General features: G+C 42.4%; 1 protein-coding gene across 10 annotated transcripts in view; it reads left to right on the top strand.

Annotated features, from left to right (window-relative positions):
- Nucleotides 1-22,340, top strand: part of LOC116400455 (voltage-dependent N-type calcium channel subunit alpha-1B-like) — a 72,656-nt gene that overhangs the window by 35,866 nt on the left and 14,450 nt on the right. For 7 of the 10 annotated variants that reach the window (XM_031878296.1, XM_031878301.1, XM_031878294.1 and 4 more), the window contains 11 exons: nucleotides 1,423-1,488; nucleotides 1,639-1,730; nucleotides 5,057-5,207; nucleotides 6,237-6,364; nucleotides 6,604-6,700; nucleotides 10,522-10,627; nucleotides 11,950-12,057; nucleotides 15,661-15,776; nucleotides 16,312-16,493; nucleotides 19,864-19,999; nucleotides 20,456-20,575. In XM_031878296.1, coding sequence (XP_031734156.1) covers nucleotides 1,423-1,488; nucleotides 1,639-1,730; nucleotides 5,057-5,207; nucleotides 6,237-6,364; nucleotides 6,604-6,700; nucleotides 10,522-10,627; nucleotides 11,950-12,057; nucleotides 15,661-15,776; nucleotides 16,312-16,493; nucleotides 19,864-19,999; nucleotides 20,456-20,575 — 1,302 coding nt within the window. Of the gene's footprint in view, nucleotides 1-1,422; nucleotides 1,489-1,638; nucleotides 1,731-5,056; nucleotides 5,208-6,236; nucleotides 6,365-6,603; nucleotides 6,701-7,597; nucleotides 7,695-10,521; nucleotides 10,628-11,949; nucleotides 12,058-15,660; nucleotides 15,777-16,311; nucleotides 16,494-19,863; nucleotides 20,000-20,455; nucleotides 20,576-22,340 lie in introns of all 10 variants that reach the window. The other 3 variants (XM_031878297.1, XM_031878293.1, XM_031878300.1) reach the window with 2 other exon arrangements.

Here is a 22,340-nt window from a genome sequence, read left to right as displayed (position 1 = left end):
AGCCCTAACTATGAACCTGAGCCAGCCCTAACTATGAACCTGAGCCAGCCCTAACTATAAACCTGAGCCAGCCCTAACTATAAACCTGAACCAACCCTAACTATAAACCTGAGCTGGCCCCAACTATAAACCTGAGCCGGCCCCAACTATAAACCTGAGCCGGCCCCAACTATAAACCTGAGCCGGCCCCAACTATGAGCGTTATCGTAGAGGAAAGTCTTTAGCCTACTCTTAAATGTGGTGAGGGTGTCTGACCCCCAGACTGAAACTGAAAGCTGGTTCCACAGAAGAGGATCTTGATAACTGAAGGCTCTGGTTCCAATTCTACTTTTTAAGACTCTAGGAACCACAAGTAAGTCGTAGAATAACTTCAGTTTTGTCTGGGTTTAACATCAGGAAGGTGCAGGTCATCCAGGTTTTTATGTCCTTAGGACATGTTTGACGTTTAGCGAGATGGCTGGTTGCCTAAAGGAATCATAAGGTGAATAAAATGGTCCAAGCACAGAATGTTGTGGAACTCCATGACTGACGTTGGTCTTCATCGAGGTTTCATCGTTTACATATACAAACTGAGATTGATCTGATAAATAGGACTTAAACCAGCTTAGTGAGGTTCCTTTGATGCCAATCAAATGTTCTAGTCTCTAGATAGGAACTAGATACAGCGTTGGAGGCAGGGCCCGTTCATTCCTAAGAAAGTTGCTCATTGGCGCATCAATGGGGCCATAGAGCAAGCACGCCGGTGTTTCCTTTAACCACGCCGCCCAACCCTCGGTCCAGCCTTGGTCTCATTCAAGTTAACAGAAGAAGCAAATGCAAGTCCATGGGAAGAAGTATTTTTGGGCCCAATGGCACCCTGTGACGGGCCGGAAGTTGTAATTACAGTTTTTCCACTTTATAAAATCTGCTTCAAAGTCCAGGTGTTCCTCCTGGAGGCTTGATTTTAAACCGCCAGACTCGCCAAACTCAATAAGTCAAAAAGTATTTTCAGGAACATATTTTCGTGTTCTGTTGTGAAATTAAAAGTTTGTGACAATCAGGCTAAAATATGCAAATTAATACATAGTGTCGACGCAATGGCGGCGTGATCTCAGATTTAACAATTGAGTAATCTCGTCGAGTCTCGCCGTGTTTATTGTTTACGTCTTTCATCATGCGAATCCAGAATCTCTGTGGTTCTCTGGTGTGCCCTCTAGTGGAATCCTTCAGTAACACATGGAGTGAATAGGCCAGTATGTGAAGGATTGTCTACGTCAAAGCGTGGTTAAGAATCTCCAGCTGCTGCTGCTAACCAAGGGCAGTCCCATCACACTAACGTCTCTCCACAACAACATGCGTGTGTATGAGTCCTGTGTGTGTTTCAGTCAAGGAGTGATTTATGATGGTTATTGTTATTAATGAAATGTGTTTCCTGTCCTTTAGGCCCTGCCTTATGTCTGCCTTCTGATTGCTATGCTGTTCTTCATTTATGCCATCATTGGCATGCAGGTGAGTGATGCCGCTCTGCTGTGGTCACACAGGTCATGATATTCATATCGTAGTTCATCATTAAAATGCTTCGGCCTGAACGTGAAAAACTTAATTTGCACATTGCTCAGACTGTACGAATCCATTGTCCACACTGTTTCTGTGCTGTAGGTGTTTGGCAACATTGAGCTGAATGAGGACACAGCTATCAATCACCACAACAACTTCCGTACTTTCCTCCAAGCGCTCATGCTGCTGTTCAGGTATAAGAAACTTTATTAATTAATTATCAAAGGTATATTACTGGGTATGCAGAGTGTTACCTTATTATTATTATTTATAATTTTATTGCAAGAGAAGAGACAATACATAAACATAACAACAAGAGGATGACGAGAACAGTGAGATACAAGCCAGCAAACATCACATACTCAGTGTATGGGAGAACGGTGTGATTCGGAGTGTGTGTGTGTGTGTGTGTGTGTGTGTGTGTGTGTGTGTGTGTGTGCGCGCGTGTGTGTGTGTGTGTGTGTGTGTGTGTGTGTGTGTGTGTGTGTGTGCGTGTGTGTGTGTGTGTGCCTGAGCCTTTTGAAATGAAAGACCATAAGAAAGTACATAAATGAAAGGGCAGATTACATAAATTACAGAATAAAACCCAAAGACAGGAGCAGTATGGCCCCGTCCACTGGCAGCAGACCAGGACCAGGGCACCGTCAGGGAGCTCCAGAACAGGACAGTAGGGTCAGTCAGGCCGGGTCAAATTGTTTTTTATTGTAATTTTTGTATCGATTGTATTTTATTTTATTTTGTTAATTATTATTATCAACTTTATTTTTTTTTTTTAGACTGATCGGTCCAGCTTTGTGTCGCCCCCAGACCGTTTGAAGAGGGGGCTAGCCCAGTGCGGGTTTGAACCCTTTTTAAAAAAAAAACAGCTCCCAGACCCGAGGGAGGGGGTCTGTTCTTTTGTGGGGGCTCATCAGTCAGTTACAGCGGTGGGCCGTCAGGACCAGCAAGGCCTTCTCTGCTGGTCTAAACAGAATCACAAAGTTATATCTATTTTATAATTTAAGAATTTTTCTTAAATACACTACATGTATTGTAATTCATAAACATATTTTCCCCATTATCTTATGTTCTCATTGCACAGCTACTGTGTTCCTCAGTTGCTCTGCTTCCAGTGCAGCTTGTTTTAAGTAGAGCTTTTATCCAATCAGATCTCACCTCTGTGTCTCTAGGTAAGAACAGAGGCAGAGGCCTGCAGAGTCTCACCTGCAGCCAGTGCAGATTAAAGTAAATGAGGACGATATTGATGATTGCCATAGTGTTCAACCAATCAGGTCTTTAGTTTGACATGTTGGGCGTATTCTTTGACGTGTCAGAGCCTGCTAGCTGGCCTATAGCTACGTCAGCATTACGTGCAGCTCAGTGTTCAGGTGCAGCTCTGCAGTGAGGTGCAGCGTGTGCTGTGATTGGTCAGTGGGCGAGCACGTGACTATCGTGAAACGAAACTTAAAGTAGCCATCAGAGGCTTAGTCGGAGTAGTGAGAGTTCAAATTGAAAGATATGGAAGAAATTATGACATTTTTTGCATTTTGCTTGGTGTAGATTATTATTATTTTACCTAGCTTTGTTTTTTTAACACTCAATGGCTGAAGGAGGAGAAACTGATTAGTGAGTTGTGATTTAACCGGATTAAACTCTTAGTCAACAAAGAAAGGAGGATGGAGTTTGTCTTTAAGTCAACTGGTTTGTTTCTTTACATCTAACATCTGAATGGCCCTCCAGTGTGCAGCAGAATGCGTGTTGCTGCAGATCTGCTGGATTGATTTGTTGCTCTGTTGTCATATGAATATATGTGACTGGTTCTTCTGAGTTTGTTCTTGTCATTGTGTTAATTATATAGATTTGGACTATATGCATTGTCCGTAGGAAGCATCCCGTCATGCGCGGAGTTATTGTTTGATAAGCTAGTTTAGTGTAGACTCCCTGAACACACGCGGTGCCTCAGCTGTTTTTTTTGTTCCGGGTTCAGAGGTCACAGCCCGTTGTCTCCTACGTGAGCACAGAAAACATTATATTTCCCACAATTTAAGCTTCTGCATTTTCCAAATGCACTAGTATTATTCAAATGTATTGTTCGGTTCGTAAGTCTCGTACCGAACGGTTTAATACGAATACGTGTATTGTTACGCCATAGAAACAAATAACCGTAGCTGTGACGTCATAGTGAGATTATTAGGAGATGACTCAGCTGCAGGACAGCACTGAAGGCCCAGCTATAACATGCATGGCCCGCCACTGGTCAGTTATATATATATATAATATATATATATTTGTGATATATTAACGGTGCCCCAGTCTTCCATCCCCATACCACCCGCTCCAGAGGTGTTGCCTTATTATATGTATTATGAGATCATTACTACTGATGTAAGCAATATTTTAATGTTGGCTAAACCAGGCAAAGCCCATTTGAACTACTTATTTTACTGATGGGTAGTTAATCGTTAACAGTGAACATATTTTGTATGTTTTATGTGCAATATTTTAATCTGCTAAGTAACTAGTATGTGTAGCTGTAAAGTTAAGGTAGCATACAACTCAATGATCAAGGAAGGCACAAGTACCTGGAGCTGTTGCTCAGTCTCATTCTCATTTTCACAGAATGAAGGTGAGATATAGTCCAAGAATAATACAAATATACACTGGATATATATGTTATCATTGTTATAGCCCATAGTCCATATGAATGTTCGTCCTTTCATTCCTTAAATACTCTTCTGGCCTGAAGAGGACTGCTGCCATCATCTAACACGATGGGCTGGGTGTCACACCGCCAGAATCAGGTGGAATCAGGTGGCAGCAGAGACACTTCTGTAATTGGAGTTAAGAAGCGGTGCTAATAACTAGTTCTGCATAAACACACCTCCATTCCTCCAGTGCTGTCATGAACCATAGCAGATGTGTCATTTGTATCCCATACTGGCATAAGAACAGTGGTTAACAGTGTGTTAAAGTTGGACCCAGTGTGACCAAAGCGTTTAACTCAGAGTTCATTTACCAGCTTCCAGGGAAGCTTCCAGCAGCATGTTGCAGTCGTTCTCAGTGGACGGGTTTTCAACATGTGATCTAAGTATAAAACGTCTTCTACCTTCCTGAAGAATTGTTCTCTGAAATCCAAATGACGCAGCTGATTGGAGACATATAGTCCAACACAATTACTGGTTTTCAGACTGATTCTCACATTTCCATTTTAGTTTTATTATAAGAGCACAAGTACATAACTAAACCTTTTCTCTCAATGCGATGCTTCCTGTGAGCGATCAGGTTTCAGTTTTATTTAATAAATACATATTTAAGCTTTAAGTAAGACATTAATAAAGCAACATAAAACAAGGTTTAACAACCAATCACACGTTGCACATTTTCAATTCAACTTCTGTTGAGTCGACGTTATCTGACTTTTCTTTTCCTCATGTTATTAAATCATCGTTTGACAGAATGCGACCTTGTCTGCGTGGTGTTGCTGAGGCTGGACTTCATGTCTCTTGTTTCTCTCTTCTTGCCTGTGTTTTATGTGCATCAGGAGTGCAACAGGTGAGGCCTGGCACGAGATCATGTTATCCTGTTTGAGTCACCGAGCCTGTGATGAGCGCTCAGGGACCCACGGGAACGGGTGTGGCAGTGATTTTGCCTACTTCTACTTTGTCTCCTTCATCTTCCTCTGCTCCTTCCTGGTCAGTACTGAAAGTAAAGGTGTCCGCTGTAACTGTTGACCTCATGGATGCTGTTGCATGTGATGCTCTGGTAGGAGTGTCAATAAATGGAATTTGACTCACTTTTAGTTTATTACTATATTTTCAAGTGTGTACGTTTTAGATTCTATAAACGTGCAGAGATCAAAGAAAACCTGTTTTAACTTGTTAAGTTAAGTTTTCAACACATGATACTTTGATGCATTTGAAGGAATAATGTTTGATATCACTTTTATATATCAGGTCATTTTCATACAGTGAGTAGCAATAAATGGACGATATCATCGTGATCAAGGTTGGGAGGGTTCCTTAAAGATATATTCCACTACAAATACTAATGAAGTCAGTAACCTAACCCCAGTACCACAAGTAACCTAACTTGATTACTTTCTGTTACTTTTGGATTATCTAACACTAAATATGTAAATGAAGACAAGAGAAAAGAACAATGCTGATGTTTCACTGTTATTCAGCAGCTGTGGACATGCTGTCATCATCCACTATCCACAGTGTTGCTATTGTGGTTTGAATGAAGCCATTTGTCTGGTATTACGTTAGCTGGACCTGAAGTTAGAAGCGCTTCTCTCAGCAAAGAGGGAATCTTGCTGAAATAAAAAGAGCTCATCCTCCTGGTGATAGCGTGCTGTGATGTTCTGCTCCACATAATAAATAACGAGGAAGCATTTCTCTCACTAATGTTGGAGGCCATTGAGTGATAATGTGCATGCATGTAGATAGTAGTATATGCTCCTTCTGAAATATATTTTAAAATTGTTCTCCTGCTAGTCGATAGAGCAGCGTTATATACAAGTGGATGGTTCAACACAGCTAAAATGCTACAACATAATGCTATAAGGCTGTTTGTTCCTTCAAAGACTGTCGGAGATTTGATTTGATCCACTAGCGGTTCAGCTGCTCATGTCGATGTCATTGAGATCAGTTAAATTAAATGAACTCTTTACTGCTGCGACCAGGTGAAGGCGTAAACTCTACTTCATGGTTGTGTTCCAGATGCTGAACCTGTTTGTGGCTGTCATAATGGATAACTTTGAGTACCTAACCAGAGACTCCTCCATCCTTGGACCTCATCACCTCGATGAGTTCATCCGGGTTTGGGCCGAGTACGATCCGGCTGCATGGTATGTTCACACCTCCCTCTGGGCCCCAGAGAGTGGCATACAAAGTAAAGTGTGGTGAACAGATAGCCTAACTTTACTCCTCTCTTCCCCATTCCCGTGAGACTAAGGTGACTAAATGAGGTGTCATACACAAGCCTTGTTCCTTACCTTGTTGTACGCAGTCAGCCCACGGATGATTATTGATTTATTTTAAGCTGTCTTGAATGTTTGTGTATTTATGTGCTTGTTCTTTTCCACAGCGGACGGATTTCCTATAAGGATATGTACAATTTGTTACGCATTATCTCACCCCCCCTTGGCTTAGGGAAGAACTGCCCTAATAGGGTAGCATACAAGGTTTGCAAATACCACACCGTTACTAGGGTGCTTTGTGCACCTCTATGCCAAAAGACTTAACTGAATGGCTGTGCACCAATGAAATCGTCTTTACACAAGCACCCGCCCCTCAAGCTGACTGGCTTTGGTTGATGATGCCGGAGTGGAAACAAAGCTTTCAAAGCCACAACATTGTCCTACTATTGTCTGCTATGCCGACTTCCTCCTGCCTGTGATGTTCCACAGCAGACGTGCTTTAAACCTCCAAAGCCTCCATCACTACATCGGAGGTCTAAGAATAGAGGCAGTCGCATTCTGTGCAGACTGTGAAGCCTTGAGGCAGGTTTGTGTTATGTGGTATTGGGCTAGACAAATACAAATTGATTTGACTTGTCTTTAAAAAATCTGAATCAGATCAAAAGCTTAATGAAAAATGTTATATGACGTTTTCATGAAGCCAGGCTATGCCCCCAACCAGAGCTTGGGCTGGCATTGAAACCTTTGTCTCCGTGCACCCTGGTTGAAGTACCAGTGGGATGTCTGCTAGCATGCTGAGGCAGACATCCCCGTTACAATGCTGTCATTTCTCTTCCCTCCCATCAGCATTCTGTGTGTTGGGCCAACCCATCCTCCCTCCTTCTCTGCCCTCCTCCCCTCTCCTACCAAACTCACTCTTTACCATTCCATATCTCCTGTCAGGGATCCTGAGCTCCACATTGATGAATCCCTGTGCCCCGACACTGAGGCCGAGGATGGCATCCACCTCACATCTCACTCTGGGAAATCTATTAACAGATTTCTGTTTTTCCCTTCCATTATTCTCTTGTTTTTGTTGGTTTCTGCCCTTTGTTCCTCTCCTCCTTCTCTAACTCCCCATCCTCCTCTGTTTGCATTTGTTTTATTTCCTACCCTGTGAAGTGGCCGCATCAAGTACTTCGATATGTATCAGATGCTGCTCCACATGTCCCCACCCTTAGGTTTGGGAAAGAAATGTCCGCCAAGAGTCGCCTACAAGGTAGACCCTCCTCTTCCTCCACCTTCTTCCCTTTGCTCAACAATCTCTCTCCTACTGGCGTGAACTCAAGCCAATGTCTGTGCTCTGCAGTGTTCCCGCGTTTCTTCGCTTTGTTTTGCTAGCGCTCTGATATTTTAGAGAAGTCCCTACCTCATCTTTACTGTCTTTACTGTTCCTTAGTGTGGGCTAATACCATCACTAACCATAATAACCATGGAGCTTCACTAAGAAGACTTAAAGCTATGTTAATTAGCATATCATATTATGTTTATGGAGGAAATCTGCTCCCTTGTGTCATATGATTATTATCATTTCATTTAAATGGTATGCCCGAGTTTTACATTTTTTTGTGGAGCAGTCTGTGTGTGTGCGTGTGTTTATGTGTGTGTGTGTGTGTGTGTGTGTGTGTGTGTGTGTGTGTGTGTGTTTATGTGTAGCTTCTGTTGCTTTTCTGTGGGAGCAATACTTTCTCTGTGTGCTTTTCACTTTGTGGTTCTATCTTTGCTCCCATTCCGTCTCATCCTCTCTCACATCTCATCACAGTCCATCCACTGTTAGACATATTTATGTGTGTGTGTGTGTGTGTGCTATTGCGTGCATTTGTTTTTGTATTAGAATGGTCGTGCTGCACAGCATTAATACAGATATGTCAATGTGATTTTTTATTTTACACATTTATTTATTTTTGGCTAAATATTGATTGAGATAACTGAGAGAAAGACAGCATGCCCACCTGATGAGAACAAGTGATCCGTATCTGGATATCTTATCTCGCAGTGGTCTGGCTACATTGCGATCCGATCTCAGCCAGAAGTAAATTACATTTCTACTCTGTGATCACATTCTTAAGATTTGTTCAACAAGTTGAAAGTGTTGACAGCGATGACGTGTTGGACCACGGTCACATGACTGAGCTAGCAGTAGTGTTAACGAGCTTCTTCAGGGACTCCGATTAGCTTCTTACAGGAAAGGGAACATTAGCCTGCTGAAGAGAAGTTCAGATGAGCCTTTATTGATCCCCAGCAAGAAAATGTTGGTTTTCTTGGAACAGCACGAGGACAGAATGCGTACACACAAATAGAGAACACACCAGGGCTATAGGACCAGTAGCCACACCTTCCATGGGTCTCTTGTAAAGTATACGCCCGGTTCTTTCTAATTGAAGCTTACTCTTTGGAACATGCCAAAAAACATTTCCAGGCTTCCACTTGTCTGGGGCCATAGAGCCAATAGACTACTATGGAAATGATATACAGAGGAAGTTTGAGATTCAGCATATTAGTTGACTAAGTCAGCAGGCTCCGCCTACCCAATGATGCATGTTGAGATCCACTCACATTGTAAGCAGAATGGAGATGATACCAGGTGTACATGGGGTCGTATAAAGTCCACGTGGACACAATGTGGCTGTAAAGATTGGATTGAAGTCAAATATAAGATTTCATTCACTCTGAATTTTTAGACTAGCAGTTGGTTTAAAACACTTCTCTTTTGAATCAGCCTGGTCTCACAGAAATACATGAAATGACGATGACCAGCACATGACGTTTTTGTGGCACACACTGGTTAAAATGACGTGCCAAAACCACAGAAACATTGTCAATCTAAAGTCAATTACGTTTCCTTTTTTGTGGTGGACACACACATTCCCAGAGTCTACAGAAATAAGGAGGAGGGTGGGTCAAGGGTCAGACATGGGACTTTCACCCATGAGACCAGTGTTGGTGTCCCCGGTGAAACAACAAGTCAAAGCTGAATTATTTGAAATGAAACAGATGACGGAAGAAGTATCATAACCAAGGTGTTTGTTTGAACCCAAACCATGATGTTTTATTTCCATTAAATTAATTTCCATTTAATTTCCGTTAAAATGTCGTTTTGTTGCCTAGATGATCTAACATTGAATAGTTTCCATGGTGGCAGCATGCCTTCTACACATTACTGGCCACCGTCATGCGATGCGCTGTTAAGAGATCTCTGTGAGATCACGTTGGTCTATACTGCTGTCTGTCTAACTGGGCAGCCTGCAGCTGTGCGTGTATGTGTGTGTTGGTGAATGTGGGACCACATGCACATTGGTGTGGTTGTATGAGTGTGTTTGAGTTTGTCCCTCAGCTCTTCATCCCCATCTCATTCTGACTCTGGTCGTTCTTACTGTCTGCACTGCCACTGATAGCACATGTAGGTGAATGCTTTCTGTGTTCAGGGGAGCTCAACTCTTACAACAGTCTCACAGCATTCTATATGCTCCTACTGGTGCCATTACTTCTCTATGAGCCAAGTCTTCCTGCTCAGGCTGCCCAGGCTTGGTGGAATGGACACTCTTTATTGCTAGCTGCCACTTTTCATGTAGCGCATAGTCAACCCTCTCAACTGCAAGTTGATGATTGTTAGGATGGCAACCACAGAGTCGAGCTCCTGCGACTGTCGATGCACCTTCATGGTTATGCGTTACATGCCTACTCTCCACCCTTTTTTCGATCAATGTCAGTCTTGCACCAGTGCACTTTGACTTGCAGCGTAGTGCATACCGTAGCCAACAGCAGTGAATGTACATGTCTAGTTTGTCTCCTCTGTACGTGCTAGTAGAGAAGGCTGTTTGTGTGCTGAACTGAGTCTCGGTAACATTTGATCAATATGGCCAAACTTGCATATTTTCAACTAAACTTTAATGTACATTATGCTGAGAGAGTGAAGCCATGGAGGGTATCGGATCACTGCAGCACACAGATGGATTTCTCTGGGTGACTTGTCTGTTGTGATGGGGCTGGGTGCTATCACTGAGTGATCTGAAGTCTCTCTGTCACCACTCATCTACTCTCCTCAGCGCCTCGTCAAAATGAACATGCCCATCGCTGATGACAACAGCGTCCATTTCACCTCCACCCTGATGGCCCTGATCCGCACTGCCCTGGAGATCAAACTGGCCTCAGGTCAGTGAAACACACCACACATCGTTAAAATAGAAGAGATACAAATGACGAGAATAGAGTCATGTAATGTCCTGCTCTCTGGTTTTACATCTTAAGAAAACACAACATATGAATAATGTTGGTTTGAGAAAAAACAAACTATAGATAAACTATATAAACTATAGATATACCAGAACAAGCCAATCAGACCTGTGTTGAGTTGTTTTTTCAAGCTGACATTTAAAAGAAAATACAGGAGTAACAATGGACAATGTCATGATGACGTCACAGCTACGGTTATTTGTTTCTATGGCGTAACAATACACGTATTCGTATTAAACCGTTCGGTACGAGACTTACGAACCGAACAATACGTTTGAATAATACTAGTGCATTTGGAAAATGTAGAAGCTTAAATTGTGGGAAACATAATGTTTTCTGTGCTCACGTAGGAGACAACGGGCTGTGACCTCTGAACCCAGAACAAAAAAACAAAACAAAAAACAGCTGATGCTCCGCAAGTGTTCTGGGAGGCTACGCTACACAGCAGCAACACGCATTCTGCTGCACACTGGAGGGCCATTCAGATATTAGATGTAAAAAAACAAACCAGTTGACTTAAGGTGACATGCAATTGATGGTAGATTGGGGAGTAAATATGGAGCTAATAACATCTTTTATCATATTATATATGATGCATGCTTTTATTGGTTCATGATCTGCAGCTTTAAGATTGAAATCTGGTTGTCATTTAAGACAAAATGTAGGCTTAAAGCATCAGGCTCCCCTAACCAAACTTAAACATACACAATGTGATTGACAGCATATGGGAAACTAAAAAGGTATTAAAGGTTTAGACAGGTTGTTTAACTGTAACAATTGAGGCCAGTTTTTGTAGTGCATTTCAAATGTTACCTCATAACTGATGAACCGAAGCAAATTAATGACAAATCTCTTGAAATGTTATGTTATGTAAAATGGTACCTTTAGCAGCCAGCCAGAGTGACAGAAAGCCATCTGCTATTTATTGTTCTCAGAGCTGGAAATAAGCTGATCTTGCTTCCAGTTGAACTCATTAGACGGTTTTGTGCTGGGCTGCTTCACAGCTTCTATCTGCACTTTCAATGAGGATTTCTCATCGCGCCTCACCTCAGAAACAACTCATTTACTGCTTTGCTTGCTTTGTGTGGTACATGAGAATAAACTAGTCAGCAGATGTTACTTTTTTATTTAGTCTATCTTTCCCACCTTTTTCATTTAAAGCACTGTATATGGTGCTGTTACTGGAGGTTGACATGTGTTTTAATAAACAAGGTTTAAAGTGTCTCTCTGTGGATTTCCAGGCATGGTCGCCCAGCGCTTATCTGACGCTGTGTTAAAGAAGGAGTTGTCTACAGTGTGGCCCAGTCTCTCTCAAAAGACCATGGATCTGTTGGTGACACCACATAAACGTAAGCATGCCACCATGTCTACATGTTGAGCTCTCTGGTCTTATCTCAACCTGACTTTCACGCACCGTCTCAAAGATTACGCAAAGGGATCTTTTGATCAAAAGTAACTGAAATGTTTGCACAACACAAAAGGAAAAGGTATGTGATGTGTACATCAGTAAAGTGTCGAGTGGACATGGAAGCTGAGGATGGTGTGTTAGGCCAACTATAATGGCGGGCTCACCACTCTCCCAAAGAAATGTTTATTGTTATCGTGAAGGGTAATAAGACATAATATCTGTAGTCATTTTACAGTGTGTTCACTACAAAACGTCAATGCTTCCTTGGAAAGTGACATCTTGTGTAACAGCAAACAAATGCTCAGATCAAATGCAAATAGTAGGTCAAACCACCCTAATCTCAAAGACATGTTATCAGGTATGTCCCGTCAGTTCTGTCAAGATGCTTTTGTTTACCTCAAATCTTTTTTAATTACTTACTGTGAATTAATCAAATCTGTCTCTGTTAGAAGTACATTTTTTGTAAAGATTTTTTTTAAGTAGCCATTAAGGAGACAAGCAGGTAAATAGAGATTAATCAAGAAGGAAGGAATGAGTCAGCAGAATTTCCCCTCTGCTCTCCTCTTTTCTCCTTTAGCCTCCTCTCTGTCCTCCGACAGTGTCCACGTCCCTCTATCCGGCAGGGAGATTTTTGTCTCACGTTTATCAGCTGATAGAGAGCGCCATGTTTATCAGGGACACATTGGTGCATGTCTCCCCGCTGTCAGCTCCCTCCACGCGGATCACCATGTCTGGTGTTCCGTCATTTAGATCTATTGAGTTGTTAGAGAACGAGCTCTGGAGGTTTGGTCAATTTGCCAGTGGATTTACAACAGTGAGTTTGGGATGTAAATATCTCAAACTGAAGCATGGTTAGTCTCTGAGGCAGCAGGTCTTGATGGCGGTGATGGCTCTTACATGGTGAAGTACAACCACACCCAGCAGAAAACGTTGAGGACGCAGCTTCCACAAGTGTTGCAGGGAGAGATGTCACTGTGATCACACACGGAGAACAGGGTGTGTCTAATAGCCAGGTGTCATGCGGAGAAGACATAGACTATGACTCTGAGTCAGATACAGTTTCTGTTTGTGAAACTTCCAACAGAAACACAGATCTCTGCTGGTTTCATCTCGTCTGTTTTCTTTCTCTTCTCTGACCTCTCCATGCGAAGCCTTAATAGGGTCGTTAAACATCAATGGTTGGAGAGAGATGTTTGGTTTATGCAAGAGACACTGCTGTTCTGTTTAGAACAACTTTTCCTCTACTGAGGTGGTGAAGGGTCGGCTGCTGATTGTCAGGGCAGAAATAGAGAGCTCTGTGTTTTGCTTCATTAACATATATGTCCCGAACCAGGGAACAGAAAGAGTCGATTTTTTCACCATCCTAAAAAATGAAGGAATTACCATCAGTATCAATTAGTTATTGGTGGTGATTCTGACTGCACTCTAGACTTCACTGTAGAAAGGACAAGTGAGGAACCTTAACAGTGTCATTGCACACCTGTTAGACGATTGAAGAGTAAAACATCCAATAGTGAGGGTCAGCAGTAACCGGGTGAGTGCAGCCAGATTAAACAGGATCGACATTTCTCAAAGTCTTAGCTCCAGATTAGTTTACAGCACTATGAGTCCAGTTGGCTTCAGTGACCACCACCTTGTCACTATAGATCTGATCATTTCATCAGGTGAAAGGGTCAAGTCCTACTGGCTCTTTAACAACAAGCTCCTGCAAGACGGCGTATTCTGCAAGAGCTTTGAGCGTTTTTGGCAGCAGTGAACGGGGTGGATCACTCTTATTTGTTGGTTTTGGTTTTGGTGATAGTCTCTGGCTTGGGTTGGTTTATTGTACAGTGGTGCTCAATGTTTGGTGAAGACAGGCGTAGGGCTGAGTCGGCCAATCCCTGTACAGCGGGGGATAAGACAAGGTTGTCCTATCTCAGGTCAACTATATAGTTTAGCTATTGAGCCCTTTCTATGCAGGTTGACAGGTCGGCTCAGTGGTTTCTTACTGCCTGGGCCCTTAAGTCTTGTTCATCCTCCTGCTGTATCTGTTTATAATGCAGACGATGTTTGCATCTTTGTCTCCAGCCAGGAGGACGTTGAGTGTTTGCAGGATACCTTGTCCCTGTATGAAAAGACCTTATCTGCACAGGTGTACTGGGCTAAGAGTGAAGCCTTGTTGGTGGGACAGTGGAGGGATCAGGCCGATCCCAGTCTGCCTAGTGGTCTAAAGAAAGGGGGCCGAAAGTTCTGGGAGTTTTTTGGGCCACAGTTTCAAGCTAAGAATTGGGATGGAGTGAAGGAGAAAGTGTGCGCTCAGTTGTCTAAATGGAAATGGTTGTTACCCCAGTTGTCCTATAGAGGAAGAGTTCTGGTTGCCAATAACTTAGTCGCCTCGACTCTATGGCACAAACTCTTTACTGTGACATCACCAATAGGCCTGACAGAGGACAACCAAAGGGCCATCCTGGACTTTTTCTGGTCTGGCCGGCACTCTGTCTCTCGCAATCAGAGAACATGGGCATCATCTTATTACAGCGCTGTACTGCAGATTTTCGAGATCACACAAGTCACAAGTGAGTTTCCTCGAATGTGGTTGTTTGAGGAACCTTTGTTTTTCAAAACGTTTTACAGACTCAAACTCTATCACGTTATCACATGATAGAGCAATCTGTCAGCCTGCAAGACAATCTCAGAGAGGCTGCTGCACCAAATTAGGCCATCTGATAAAGATGACGACAACATCTGCAGATGTCCTGGGAGAGAACAGCAACATCACCTCTATCAGAGTGATCAGCAGAGTGGTGGAGGAAGTCTGTGCCGCCCTGTCTCAATCACAGAGAGCGTTTGCAGGATATCGTACCCTGTGTGACCAATGGAGTGAAGGTTTTAAATACTGTTGCCCCTCTCTGTCCATCACCCCCGCTGTGAGGGAGTGGCAGGAAGGAGGAAGTCACTGGACTGGGTTCTTTGGTCCAGATGTTTGCCCGAAAGGCAGCTGGCGGTCTCTGTACAAGCTTTCTGTTAAAAATCAGACAGCAGACCTCAAGTGGAGGGTTTTACATGGAGCAATAGCTACAAACAGATACAGAGCGCACCTTGATCCTGATCTGAGGGAAGGGTTCATTTATTTTTGGTCCAAAATACTGTGCTAAGAAGAAGAAGACTGTACACACATCAGTGAACTTTTTGTCTGGTACTGCTAAGTTGGCCATTTGGCTGACATGTAGGAACCAGGCTCAGAGTACAGGCAGTGTGCATCCAGCACCTGTTTTGGATGGGCTGCTGAAGGCCCGAGGGTGGTATACGCCTATTATCAGATGATGGACGATGTGCAGGCTTGCAGCCGCATATGGGCTTTTTGGGGATTACGTTCTGTGGGGGAGGATGGAGAACTGATAGTTCATTTTTGATTAGATAAACTAAATTGATGATGTGACAGTGATCTGGTGGCCCCCTGCAATGGTTAAATAAAGGGACTTTGAAAACCTCTCCTCTCTTCTCCTGTCCTTTCCCTGTACCGTCATTTTACTTCACATCATGTCTTCTCTCTTCACTTCCTCAGCCAATGAACTGACCATAGGGAAGGTTTATGCAGCCCTGATGATCTTCGACTACTATAAGCAGAATCGAGCGAGGAGGCTGCAGCAGCAGCAGCAACAGGGCGCGTCAGGCTCCCAGGTACAACATCTACACCACGATTGCCTGCACACTGCACACACACTGAAGCACACACACATTGGATGTACTAGTGCAAACCTTTATGCATGTGCCCACATATATTATGCTTGCACACTTTGACTGTATGCCTGCATGCATACACATGCAGAAGATGCTTTTGTATCAACTAGCCATTCATTGGTAGATTACAAAATCCATCAACAGCTTTGCTAATTTAATGTTTTCAGTGTAAAGGTGGACAGCAATTGGTTATTAAAGGCACACTTAGCAGCCACAGCCAAAGATGAACCTGCATTTGGCTGCTGACTGGTGTCTACTACTGTACAGGTGCATTTGTTTGTTTCAGCACACAAACACTCACACAGATGCACACAGATGTACCTCTTACGAGCATGACTGTGAAAAATGAATATTTTGGCCTGAGTCTCTACATCTGGGTGGCACTGAGATCCTGCTGTCAGACCTGGGTGCAACAATATTCTGCCTGCTGCCTCTGAATGTCTTCAGCATGTTGCCATACGTCTCTCCTCCACAGTGCAAGGGCGGGGCTCTGTTTAAGCCATTGCTGCCTCTGACTCACATGCAGGAGAAAGATCTACCTATGATGTTAAACAGTGTGGAGCCTCCCAGCATGCTTCAGCCCCAGCCCAAATCCCATGCCAAGTCCCAGCCACAGACCAGACCTAGCTCCAACTCCCTCAACAATGGAGGCACGCTGTAAGTTCAACGCTTCAGGAATTAAAACTTATGGTACCATATCAAGACTAAAACTACATCCAGGGTAAAAACACTGTCAAGGATGGTTTAGATGTATTTTTCTGCTGACTTACCCTAAGAAAAATTGAAGACTAATATAGTGATGTTGTGTAAATGTTTTCTGAAGTTTTCATTGTGTTTGCGGTTGCAATCTGCATATCTGCATTCCTGATTTACGAAGAGAGCAGCAGATTATTAAGCAGTCACCAAACTTGGAAAGTGGGGGTCAGCAGGGCCGGTACCTGAGAGTGGAGCAGGTGGAGAGGGTGTGAGATGAAGGCTGATACTGAGGTCAATAAAGCCAAACTTTCACTTAAATGTAACAAAGTAAAGAAAAGCTTCGTTCAATCAGGAGAGACTTCATTAAAATGTAACAATCATTTGTTACACAAGCATAAAAAGTGAATAGTGTAAAGTCTTTGGCGATTTGAGTCCATCCTGAAGTAGGATAATCGACAAGTAGGGATGCTGAGGTCAGATAAGGCCTAATCCCCCTGGAGTCCAGACACTGGTGGTGGTGGTGATGAAGGGAGTTGCTGCAATCTGATGATGAAGGAGGAGGATGACTGTGATGCTGACTGGAGGCGACTGGGGTGGAGGAGGGCCACATCCGCCTGTGCTGAAATAACAACAGACTGCAGCAGACAGGAAAACATTTGTTAAAGTTTGACAGCAATGTGATTGGCATAAGGAAACTGTGCAGAACCTTGTTGGTTAATTTAATGTGAACGTCCACAATCAGCTGATAGAGTAATCACAGGGAGAGAGACTCAGAGATTATGAATGAAAAGGAGTGTAAAGAGAAGTCTTCCTGACTGAATGTACTCTTAAGCTTCATTTGTGTATATAGTCGTTATACAGTGTGTAGTTCTATGATGTATTCCTGTTTCTACCACAACCTTGCTTGTGACTCTAGTAAATCCCATTTGCACTGTTTACAGCTGGTCTGCTGAGGTTTTGAGGAGAAATTACTGCGGGGAAGGGCTTTGGACTGGGCCACGAGTACATTAACTTTTGATCAGCCTAATACCGTGTTTTATGTGGACTTTGTGGAGGAGCTGAGGGGGGTTTTTGATCCTCCGGTGGACTCCGATTATTATGCGGCTAAGCGCCTTCTTAGCCTGAGACAGGGCCAAGCGAGTGTAGCGGAACACTCGGTGGTTCGGCCGTCTCCAGCTCCCCGTATTCGGACGGCACTCCGCCCGACTCGTATCGAGCTGCCACCTCGGAGCCGCAGCGAGCTCCAGTTACTGTTCCTGCTGCCTCAGCGCCGCAGCTATCCCCGGACCCGGCCTCCGCCGCCTCAGAGCCGCAGCTATACCCGGACCTGGTCGCCGCCACCTCAGAGCCGCAGCTATCCCCGTACTCAGCCGTTGCCGCCTCCGAGCCGCATCGACCTCCAGTTCCTGCCGTTGCCACCTCTGAGCCGCAGCAACCTCCAGTTCCCGCCGCTGCCGCCTCCGGGTCGCATCGACCTCCAGTTCCCGTCGCTGCCGCCTCCGGGTCGCATCGACCTCCAGTTCCCGCCGCTGCCGCCTTCGAGTTGCAGCGACCTCCAGTTCCCACCGCTGCCGCCTTCGAGTTGCAGCGACCTCCAGTTCCCGCCGCTGCCACCTTCGAGTCGCAGCGACCTCCAGTTCCCGCCACTGCCGCCTTTGAGTCGCATCGACCTCCAGTTCTCCCCGCCGCTGGGCCAGCATCCTGTTCCCCGGAGCCCCGACTCCGAGAGTCCGAGTCCGGCCCGCCAGAGCACCTGTGTCCGGAGCAAGTTCGGCAGTCTGGCCGTCCGCCGGAGCACCTGTGTCCGGAGCCTTCTGTCAGATCCACTGTCACCCCTCCTCCGGACCCCCTCCACCCACCCTAGTTGGCTTTGTATCTGCTGGGACAACCCGGTACAGTCTTTTGCCTCGAGTACCTGTTAATCTGCCTGCCTCCGGTGTCGATCCACGAAACATCACACCGTCGATCTGCCTGCAACCCTGTGTCGGACCAAGGGATCTATACAGTATCCTGCCTGTCTTCCGGTATTGGTCCACGGAGAACCACACCGTCGATCCCGCATGCTGGAACTTCTAAAAATAAAGTATTTTCGTTTCCTCAATCCTGTCTCGTGGTCTGCTATTGGGTCCTGTCCAGAACTCCCTTGACAGAAATAATGAAATGTTATCAAGTTGTCAAAGTAAGTTCCATTTTGGCAGTGGTGGGCCGTCAGGGCCTGCAAAGCCTTCTCTGCTGGCCTAAACAGAATCACAAAGTTATATCTATTTTATAATTTAATATTTTTTCTTAAATACACTACATGTATTATAACTTATAAACATATTTTCCCCATTATCTTATGTTCTCATTGCACAGCTACTGTCTTCCTCAGTTGCTCTGCTTCCAGTGCAGCTTGTTTTAAGTAGAGCTTTTATCCAATCAGATTTCACCTCTGTGTCTCTAGGTAAGAAGAGAGGCCCGAGGCCTGCAGACTCACAAGTGCATCCATGTGCAGTTTAAGTGAATGGGGACGATATTGTTGATTGGTCATAGTGTTCAACCAATCAGATCTTTAGTTTGACATGTTGGGCGTATTCTTTGACGTGTCAGCGCCTGCTAGCCGGCATATAGCTACGTCAGCATTACGTGCAGCTCAGTTTCCATGTGCAGCTCTGCAGTGAGATACAGCTTGTGCTGTGATTGGTCAGTGGGCGAGCACGTGACTATCGTGAAACGAAACTTAACAGCAGAGGCTTAGTCTGCGTTGTGAATCACATCACGTGATGCAGCTCAGCCAATCAAATATGGGCATTCTGACACGTTTCCTGAATCGAGTGAGATGTACCACACACCGTGACACAGGGGCTGAGACGAGGAAAGACATTGCAGAGCAGTACCTTCAATGTTCAAGTTGTGAAAGTAAAATCATAAGTCGATCTCTCTGGGGCCGTGACTTGTCATTAAGGAATGATGATGATGGTGGGTCCCACAGCTAGACCAGTTGAGAACCACTGTCCTACATGAGCACAGAAATTGTTATATTTTCCTGAATTTAAGCTTATGAATTTACAAAATGCTCTAGTATTAATCAAACATATTGTTAGGTTCGTAAGCCTCGTACCGAACGGTTTAATATGAATACATATATAGTTACAGCCTTAGAAACGAATAATAGCTGTGGCGCCATCATGTGGTCATAAGGTGGTATTTCACCTGCAGGACAGCAGTGAAGGCCTAGGTATAAAATGCACGGCCTGCCACTGCATTTTGGCAAGTGAAATTATAAACCTCTGACCTAAATTTACACTGTGTTATTATTATAATGCTGAGCTGTGACTGCTACAACACACAGGCCAGGACATGACCACAACATCAAGCAGTCATCTTCCTGGGTGATGGAGAAACCCAAGGAAGTACCCCGAGCTAAGACAAAGAGAACCATGTCCAGGGGCCCATCAGAGGACACACCGGACACTGTCGTCATTCAGGTACTGTAGACGGCCACATTTCCTACATTGCTGTAAATGTCAAAATGTATTTAACTCATTGTTGTACACACGTACAGCTGTGTATATACAAACTATTTCATGTGTCTCCAGAGACTGCAGATTTTGTCTGGCTGAGTCATGGGAAGTGACAAAATGTTTGTTAAAAATGTAATTAAATAACTGTTATTGTAACTGCTGAGTAAATGTATGTTATGTATAGATGTTGTAGGGTGAGCTGAGTTTGTCTGAACATTGCTAAAGCATTGCCGTGTGTGTCTGGGAGTCTGATCGAATAGTCCGCCCGCATTTGCTTAATGCAGCTCTAAGTGTTCAAGCTGTTAAACATCTGCTGAAGAATACTGTGTCTTAAGGTGAAATAAAGAAACGATTAGTCTACTCCACCGCCACACACCTAATGATGCTGATGGGAGTGGGTTTGTGTGAGTGTATGTCCAGGAATCGGTGGAGATGAGGAAGATGGAGACCGGTGCCAGCAGCACGATCCCGGTCCCTGGCTCAGGTCTGGAGAACCAGGGCAGAGCAGCTTCTATGCCTCGACTTAATGTCGAGCTGCAGGTAATAGCTCATCTTCACCACCTTCTTTTTGATTAAGTGTCAGCCAACGCAAAAAAAACTAAATACTTTTTAGTATAGTTTCCATTGGTCAAATTTGAGTCATGTTTTGTTTTGATGTTGTGTTGTTATTATACATCCTTCTTATCTGTAATCATAAATATTACAATATATTTCCCATGCCGGGACGAGTCTTGTAAATTCTGGAATAAAAATCATGGCCAATGCGGTCTGCTTGCCAAGTGCTGCTTGATCTGGGATGTCACGATGTAGTCAGGTCTCTGTGAAGATGTGGCTCAACAGTCACCAAACTCCCGTTGCTGACCCCCACACACACACACACACAGACAGACACGCGCACACACACACACAGTGCCCATGTCCTTCTGAGTATTAGTATAAGGATGGACTGTCCTCAGTAAAGCCAGTCATCATTCAAAAACTCAGTTAGAATATGATATTATAGTATAGCATATTATAGTATAGTATAGTATAGAATATTATAGTATTGTATATTATCGTATAGTATATTATAGTATAGTATAGAATATTATAGTATAGTATATTATCGTATAGTATAGTACAGTATAGAATATTATAGTATAGCATATTATAGTATAGTATAGAATATTATAGTATAGAATATTATAGTATATTATAGTTTAGAATATTATAGTATTGTATATTATAGTATAGAATATAATAGTATATTATAGTATAGTATAGTAAAGTATAGAATATTATAGTATAGAATATTATAGTATTGTATATTATATTATAGTATAGTATAGAATATTATGGTATAGCATATTATAGTATTGTATATTATAGTATATTGTAGTATAGTATATTATAGTATAGTATGGAATATTATAGTATAGTATATTATGGTATTGTATGTTATAGCATAGTATATTATAGTATAGTATGATATATTGTAGTATAATATAGTATTGAATATTATAGTATAGCATATTATAGTATTGTATATTATATTATAGTATAGTATAGTATAGAATATTATAGTATAGTATAGAATATTATAGTATAGTATATTATAGTATAGAATATTATAGTATAGTATATTATAGTATATTATAGTTTAGTATATTATAGTATTGTATATTATAGTATATTATAGTTTAGTATATTATAGTATTGTATATTATAGTATAGTATACTATATTATAGTATAGCATATTATAGTATTGTATATTATAGTGTAGAATATTATAGTATATTATCATATAGTATAGTATATTTTAGTATAGTATAGTATAGAATATTATAGTATAGTATAGTATAGAATATTATAGTATAGAATATTATAGTATTGTATATTATAGTATAGAATATTATAGCATATTATTGTATAGTATAGTATAGTATATTATAGTATAGCATATTATAGTATTGTATATTATAGTATATTATAGTATTGTATATTATAGTATATTATAGTATTGTATATTATAGTATTGTATTTTATAGTATTGTATATTATAGTATAGTATAGAATATTATAGTATAGTATATTATAGTATAGAATATTATAGTATTGTATATTATAGTAAAGTATAGAATATTATAGTATAGCATATTATAGTATAGTATAGAATATTATAGTATAGAATATTATAGTATATTATAGTATAGAATATTATAGTATTGTATATTATAGTATAGTATAGAATATTGTAGTATAGTATAGTATAGAATATTATAGTATAGTATATTATAGTATAGCATATTATAGTATTGTATATTA

This window comes from Anarrhichthys ocellatus, unplaced genomic scaffold (genome assembly GCF_004355925.1).
Source record: "Anarrhichthys ocellatus isolate YVR2014 unplaced genomic scaffold, GSC_Weel_1.0 scaffold172, whole genome shotgun sequence".
In the NCBI taxonomy this organism is placed as follows: domain Eukaryota; kingdom Metazoa; phylum Chordata; class Actinopteri; order Perciformes; family Anarhichadidae; genus Anarrhichthys; species Anarrhichthys ocellatus.
Note: the sequence above shows the minus strand (reverse complement) of the source record. Positions and strands in the feature narration are given on the sequence as shown.